At 47.6% G+C, this 7,574-nt stretch overlaps 1 protein-coding gene across 4 annotated transcripts in view; it reads right to left on the bottom strand.

Moving 5' to 3' along the window:
* Positions 1-1,752: 1,752 nt before the first annotated feature.
* LOC144942760 (guanine nucleotide-binding protein G(I)/G(S)/G(T) subunit beta-1) overlaps positions 1,753-7,574 on the bottom strand; it is a 29,305-nt gene continuing 23,483 nt past the window's right edge. For 3 of the 4 annotated variants that reach the window (XM_078869653.1, XM_078869652.1, XM_078869651.1), the window contains 2 exons: positions 7,033-7,282; positions 1,753-6,416 (listed from right to left, as the gene is read on the bottom strand). In XM_078869653.1, the coding sequence (XP_078725779.1) occupies positions 6,310-6,416; positions 7,033-7,282 (357 nt within the window). In that variant the 3' untranslated portion in view covers positions 1,753-6,309. The remainder of the gene's footprint in view (positions 6,417-7,032; positions 7,283-7,574) is intronic. The other variant, XM_078869655.1, reaches the window with a different exon arrangement.

Genomic DNA, 7,574 nt, shown 5'->3' with positions numbered 1-7,574 from the left:
GACGCAGGCCCGCACACAGCGCTCCTTTGGTGCTTGTTTTCTTTCCCCCTCATCGAGCAGAGTCCCCCCCCCCCGACCGCCTTCGCGTTACCAAATTTCCCGAGCGAGCGTGCGACGCGCACGCAGCCCCAACACCGAAGCCCACGTGCGCAGCACGTCCTACCGAGCGCGCGTGTTTCCCTGCTGCACGGTCTCTCTGCTGACTACAAATTTGTGCAATTTTTTGCACACCGCAAGTCGCTTACTCGTCGTGTTTGCACTCTGGGGGTTTGTTCTACAGATCGATGAAACGTCTCGCGAATCCGCTTGTCAAGATCATTTTCTCACCAGGCTACAGCCGTTGTCGAGTGGAATTTTGTTTACGTCGTGAGCTCTCGGATCCAATGGGTGTTGTTTTTTTCCCCCCTGCACTCATTGCACACGCGTGCTTTGCATCTTCAAAAAAAAAACCTCAAACGAGCGCCCACTGTTGCAGCAGGGAAACACACTTCCACTCTCAAAATACAAATTGGGCCGCATGCGTCCCTGTGTTCCGAGGGATTTCCGCTTTCAGCTGCACGAGTGCCGGTGGGGAGTGCTCGGCAGCAACCAATTGATATGCAACACCGACTCGCGCTCGTCCCGTGCAGCGCGGGCAGCAGGCACGGTGCCGCATCGGAGTCTAACCCAAGGCTTTTTTTGTTGTTGTATAATATATAACACGCGTGCCTATGTGCAAGATTCAGAGACACATAATGTAGATATCTGTAGGTTAAGTTTAGTCGTCTTTTGCACAATCAAGGCTCTCAGCGCGGCGCCGTGTCGGTCCCGGTGGTCTTAAATAACACCAAGCTGACGGTGAAAGGGGAGGTGGTGGAGGTGCAATGGTGGTTGGCTGGGGGGTTGGGAACAGGGCTGTGGGCGAGTGGAAAGGTGAGTGACTGGGTGATGAAAGGAACACGGTGGGGGGGGGGGTTACGGGGTAGAAATGGGAGAAACACTGCGATAAGCGGACCCCCTCAACGCAGAGCGACTTGCGTGTGAAACGACAAATATGAACCCGTGGGTCTGGCGGTCCGCTCTTAAACGAGAGCGGTGAACGACGCAAGCGGCCAAACCCGAGCGCCGCACGCCTCAAGGAGGCATCATTACCGCTGTATTAGTAGTAGTATTCGTGATTAATCTTACTAAAGAGAGAGCACCTCGCGTCGGAGCGAGACGCGTCTACAGGCCGGCAAGATTAATCGTTTTCGTGGCCACACTGTTGGCCACAAAGGCGCGCATGTGGTGGTGGGGAGTCGGCAGATTAAAATTACTCAACATCCACGCACGCCAAGACGTCCCCGCTGCTCCAGCTTAACACAACAGAAAATAACCCTCCTCCCAAACCCCCCCCGCCCCCCCACGTTAATACTTAATAGTTTAGAAATAATATAGTATTCATAGGAATGACAGCACTACAGTTGACAGTTATATTATTAAATGTGTTCTGAGCAGGTCCGCGCAGCGTGGGATACACGGGCAGTTTCACCGCCCTCGTGGGGACTCATCAGCGAGGCAAGATCGCCCCAAACCCCACCACCACCCCACCCCCCCCACCAGTGTTGCAGCACGGTTGCGTGGTTTGACCGTTGTCGTTAGCGATTACATTTGTAATTTCGGACGTGTACTGCGAGACTGCGTTACCGTGTTCCCACATTCGATCCGACCTCGCATCTCCCACTCGGTGGGGCACCGGGGTTTGGCATTGAATTCGACGGAGAATTAGGAGGCTCCATTGCGGGGAGTGCTTCACTCGTTTGCGTCAAAGCACCTTCTCTCCCGAAGCATAAAGCACCAGAAGAATGGACAACAAAAAAACTCAAAACGTTTGTACGGCTAAGTTAATAAATCTCAGTTCGCTCTCTCCATTGCCGGAAAAACGAGCTTATTATTGTTATCATTTTTTGTAATTTTTTGTATATTTTTTATTTACCATTATCCACGTATATTCATCCTAGTAAAACAAAGATTCTTAAAGACATTCGTTCAAATTTTTTTCCATGCACTATACAGATACACTCACACACAAACGGGTGAAGGAGAGGAGGGGGTGGGTGATTAGTTGGCTGTTACAATGATGAAACGAACATGAACTTAATTACAGTAATAATAACCGTAAGCTTTTTGCTAAAAATGGAAGGGAATGTCATTAATACACGGTATACTGCGTACCCTACTCATGGCGAGTGCAGAGAAAGAATTAAGGGGGGGGGGGAAACTTTACAACAAAAATATTTTAAAAATCATCATAAATTACACTGTACTGAAGGCGTGCATCGCACAGAAAACTCAACCGCACCCCAAACATCTCATCTCAAAAATCCACTCATGAAACATGTAAATTTCACTAGTTTTGCTTCAAATAACAAAAGCTGAATTGATCTTTCACGTGGTCACACCTTGGTACATGAATTGCAAAATGACAGCATGGCGAGTTTTAAATTGCTATTCAATGCAACACTAATTTCTGGTTCCAAAGTGTGATCATTAAATACTATTTAGGGTTTCAAACTACTCTTCGGATTTTAAGGTTCTGGGGGTTACCGAAATGTCAGACTCGACATGAAGCAAAGCCATCCACGTGTCACTTGTAAGCTCATTTTCCACTTCGAAATCCATCCCCCCCTCCACGTGTGTATATAGAACACGTCGTCAAAAGAACATCTTTGTTTTCCCCCCCACCACCCACTGACAATAATACGTCACAATGCATGTACTCATTCAGCACGAGCAGACACGGCCACCGTTTTGTACATGCCACAGAGTTGTGTTTACTGCAGTTCCACAAAAACTGAAAAAAAATCATGACAAATTCTCACACCTCGCACGCACGCACAAACGTCCACACAAAATCAACAAATACTCCTAAAATCATCGGAGGTGCCAAGTTGGAGGGCGATTTCGTGATATGACACTAATCTGGACGTCTAGGCGTTGCAACACTAAATTCCAAAAAATCTATTTTAAGAAAACAACAATAATACATCTCGCTTCCCAATGCTCTGGCATTCATGATGGCCAAGTATAATTTAAACAAAATGAAAATAATGAGACGGGGGGGGGCAGGGGAAAAGGGGACCGCCCATGTCTGCAAAAAAATCCCCCTCTGAAGTTCAATCCAAAACTACCACGGCGGGTCGGCAACCACCGATGCTTTCCGTTCTTACAATTTAGAAAAATGTGCTTCAGGGGGAGTGAGGTTTAAATACTTTGCGATGCTCTCCAACTCCTCAATAAGCCTTCTCATGAGTCTTCCCTACCAAAGCCTCCTCCCCCCCACTGACTCCCATAGCTGCCTGTCCAGGAAGCGCAGCACACGTGTGGGGAGGTAGGGGGGCACGCCACCCCCCCTCCAACTTTCCTCACCACTCCAGCCTTTGCACCAAACAAATCTCAGGCGGTGACCACTGGCTTTTTAATGCCGGCCACCACACGATACATGGCTTTTTTATTTACGTAATTTTATCCTTTCAAACTGCCCTTTGCATTAAAAATCCTGCAGAACAAAATGTTATGAAATATTTAAAAAAGTTAGTCTGCCGATTGTTAATCTTGACAAAGCATTGATCTAATCAGATGCAAATTATAACACATCACACCTGCAATGGAACATTTTTACGACTGCCTAATTGATCTGTAAATTAAACTCTTCGGTTATATCCACAAATGCCGAGCTTTCAATGCTAACCCAATGCACCCTGGACCCTTACCACTAACCCATATCTCCTCGGCCCCTATACATCTCCCAAGGCCACCCTATGCCCTTCACTCCCCACCAGACATGGGGTTGGGTGGAGGCACGAGCATAAATACTAGAGACTGGCCTTGTGCTTTGGCTAGAGGCCATGTGCAAAATCTTGGGTTTGGCCAGCTTATCCTTAAAGCGTGCACTAATTCAAAAGTGGCAACCGCTAAGCAAACGAAGGTGCCTACTACTACTAACACTGTTGCACTGCGCCCTTCAACTCTGGCACCCGATGTTCCGATAGTGGAAATCACAGCGAACCCACACAATCTTAGCAAAAACGACATAAAATTAAAAACAAAAAAAAACTCTTAGTTTCGAGAACATAAAGAAAAGCCTTTGAGCGAATACATTTTCATAGCATACACATGATGGTGGAGGCAGGAGGTCGGGTATATTGTGGACGTAGTGCTGTTTATGTACATAGTGATGGTTTCACTCGAATAAGATCATTTTAATGCGTCGGATGCGTTGCGCTCTAAGCCATGACATTACCTACCAACAGCACGAACGCTTACAGGCAAAAAAAGTCTAGAAATTTTAAGGAAAACGAAAAATATATACTGTATTTATATAAATTCATAATGGTTACCGTTATCAAGCTCACGATAAAATTAGAAAACGAAAAACGTTAACTTCCATGCTTAATACCTAATCAATGTTCATGAAAATTTCCGAATGTTAATAGAATCGTGTTTAAACGAATGAAACATTAAGTATGGGGTGGCAAGCTCCATGGATCCCCTTTCCCCTCCATGACCAACTTCATAATTTCAAGGCGAGGGAGGGGGGAGGGGAAAGTATAATTAAATAACTTTAAGCCACGCGTGACTTGGCGGTGCTGCTGCATGGGAGCGGGCCACCGTGCAGACCCCGATGAGCGTGGTATTTGGCAGGCCCTCAGAAAGCCGGAAGAGTGAAAAGTGCTGCAAGCGGTGCCGTGCCTCAACCATTCACGACACTACCCCCCCCCCCCTCCATTGGCCACTGAATAAAATAAAAAACGCTAGCAACAACAATATTATCATTAATATTAACAGTAAATGACAGTTTTAATGACAATAATAAAAATGATCGAAGTCTTGGGTGACAATTCAAAGATCGAGAAAGCAGATTTTTTTTTTTTACATGATTTGGGAGTGAGTCGGCCGGTGTGTGTTCGGGGGGGGGGGGGGGCGGTCAGGGCACAGTGTGGGGGAGAACAGCGGACCGGGTGTGCGTGCTACAGGAGGTAGGTCTGTTTCATGGGATTCCCTCCTACCCAGGTCTGCAGGTAAACAGCCATTGACGAGTTGCGAGAGGTCGGGGGGGGGGGGGCGCAAAACTACCGTTGGGCACCAGGGCAAATGGGGAAACTGAAACGAACGGGAGTAACAATTGCATTAACCTAGTGTACAAAATTATCTACAACAGAAAGACCGACTTAATTTTGTGAAACGGCCGTGCGACATCAGAGGTGCAGTGCGCTCATAATTGGCTCAAACACACAACACTGGCCGAACAGGAGAAAACAAAACATTATATAGCTTTTAAGCTTTGTGCCCGTGACAAGTATTGATGAGAAATATGCAACTTGGAGGCTCGTTTTCTCTCTCTAAAAATACTGCACTTGAAGAGGAACGTGTAAGGTGGGGACAAAATATACTGCGATTTAAAATTCTCAAGGCAGCAAACATTGTCAATATTACCTATTACTTTAAAGAATATCTGCAGATAACAATGTTGGATGACTGTATAAATGTTAGTCAAGAGGCAATGGGGCTCACGAGGTGCATCACCACAGCTGTCGGCGCTACTCTGGCAACGTTAATAACAAATTTGAAGACTGGATCGGTGGGGGAACAATATTTGACCAGAAAAAAGCCAAAGAATATGAATCCTGCACATGCCATACATAAAGCTAAGTCGGTCACCTACCGGTGCAAAATATCATCAGAAAAAAATAACATTGTAGAAAGAGGTTTTGTTTTACTCTTACTGGAGGATGTTGATTTTAACTGAACGGCAGACGTCATGCTTGTTTGTCGCAAGAGTTAAAACAGACCAGTTAACCACTGCAATCGCACCCAACACGTGCCTTTTCAATTTCTACGGCACATTACTTGTGAGCTGGCAGACAACGCAACACTTTTTTTTGACCATGATCTTTTTTTTGTTTGTTTCATTATCACACCTGTCAAGTAACCCTCCACCCCTCGCATGCCTCCGTGCGGGTGCTGTTGTGCTATGACCCCTGCAAGCCGTCACCCTTCTGCCACACTCCCACAAGCACACCCGGCCCACCCACCCCCTGCACGCATAATTTTTTTTATTTTGCTTCCACGTCCTTCCTCTGCTCTGCTACAGAGGCATTTTGCCCACCCCTATCCCACCCGCCCATGTACCACAACCCCAGCTTCCTCACTCCCCACCTCCCCGCCCACCCCCCCCTCGTCCTGGCCCCTCATGGCCAAGTGGTTTTGCCCTGCCCTCCCCTTCTCCAATGGTAGCGTGGTTGGGCCCGGCCCGGCCTCCTTGCTGCTGCTGCTGCCGCCGCCGCTGCACTAATTCCAGATCTTGAGGAAGCTGTCCCAGGAGCCGGTGGCGACAGCCATGCCGTCGTCTGTCACACCCAGGCAGCTCACGCGGTTGTCGTGCCCCGCGAGGACACCTGCAAACACAACCAGCACCGCTCTCCCATCAGCACCGGCACCAGAGCAAGCAAAGAGCCAACAACACACAACTCCCTCATTCTGATTTCACTTGTGTCAGTGGGTGTGGCAACACAACTACAAATATAGATCTCCTCAAATCTAAATTTGCACTAGATGTGTTTATATTATACTTGGTCGTTGGTCAGTATTATGCAATAGTGTAATAGCCAAAGCATGACTGTAGCAGGAAAATATATCTGGTGTTACACTCAAACATGCACATGGTCTTTTTCATGGCAGTACTCATTCCATTTGCTTTCTTGGGTGGGCTAACAATTATCATCTCAATGAGTGTTTAAATAAATACCTTTCAATCAACATTTTGCTCATTAAATTCTTCTAGCAGATCAAGAGGATCAGAATGTAGCCAAACAATAACACCTACTCTAAAATTCAGGCACTCAAAGCGTGAATCAACATCACTAACCATGACGCGGAAATATCACCAGACAGAATACAACGAAAGCCACGCAAATATACGTGCCACGGTCCACGACAAAACACGTCAGCGTCACGATACACGCATGCAGCCAACACCCATTGCGCGCATACGCAAGCGCGCTCTCTGCGCACCTGCGAGCAGAGCGGCCCCTGGCTCGCACGTACCGGCGCGCTCCCCCTTCAGGGTGTCCCACACGTTGCAGTTGAAGTCGTCGTAGCCGGCGAGCAGCAGGCGGCCGCTCTTCGAGAAGGCCACGGAGGTGATGCCGCAGATGATGTTGTCGTGCGAGTACAGCATGAGCTCCTGGTCGGCGCGCAGGTCAAAGAGCCGGCACGTGGCGTCATCTGAACCTGTCGCAAACGCGTTGCCGTTCGGGAAGAACTGCAAGGCGCACAGCGGCAGACAACGAGGCAGAGCGACGGTATTAAACAGGGCTGGGGCATCCTAAATTGACTACACTCGCACAAACGAAAACTGAGGATGACGATTTGCGTGTAACGCACTTTAAATTATTTTTAAATGTATACGGCATCATTCTTGCAAATTGCATCTCAAAACGCGGTATCATTTTTACGTGCAAAGGGTTTTCCACGGAAGCACCAGGAACCACAGATAAACAGGAACCCAGCTTTGTGGTACTATATTGGGATGTTTGGCCATCTCCACTAATAAG

This window comes from Lampetra fluviatilis, chromosome 28 (assembly GCF_964198595.1).
Source record: "Lampetra fluviatilis chromosome 28, kcLamFluv1.1, whole genome shotgun sequence".
Taxonomy (NCBI): Eukaryota; Metazoa; Chordata; class Hyperoartia; order Petromyzontiformes; family Petromyzontidae; genus Lampetra; species Lampetra fluviatilis.
Note: the sequence above shows the minus strand (reverse complement) of the source record. Positions and strands in the feature narration are given on the sequence as shown.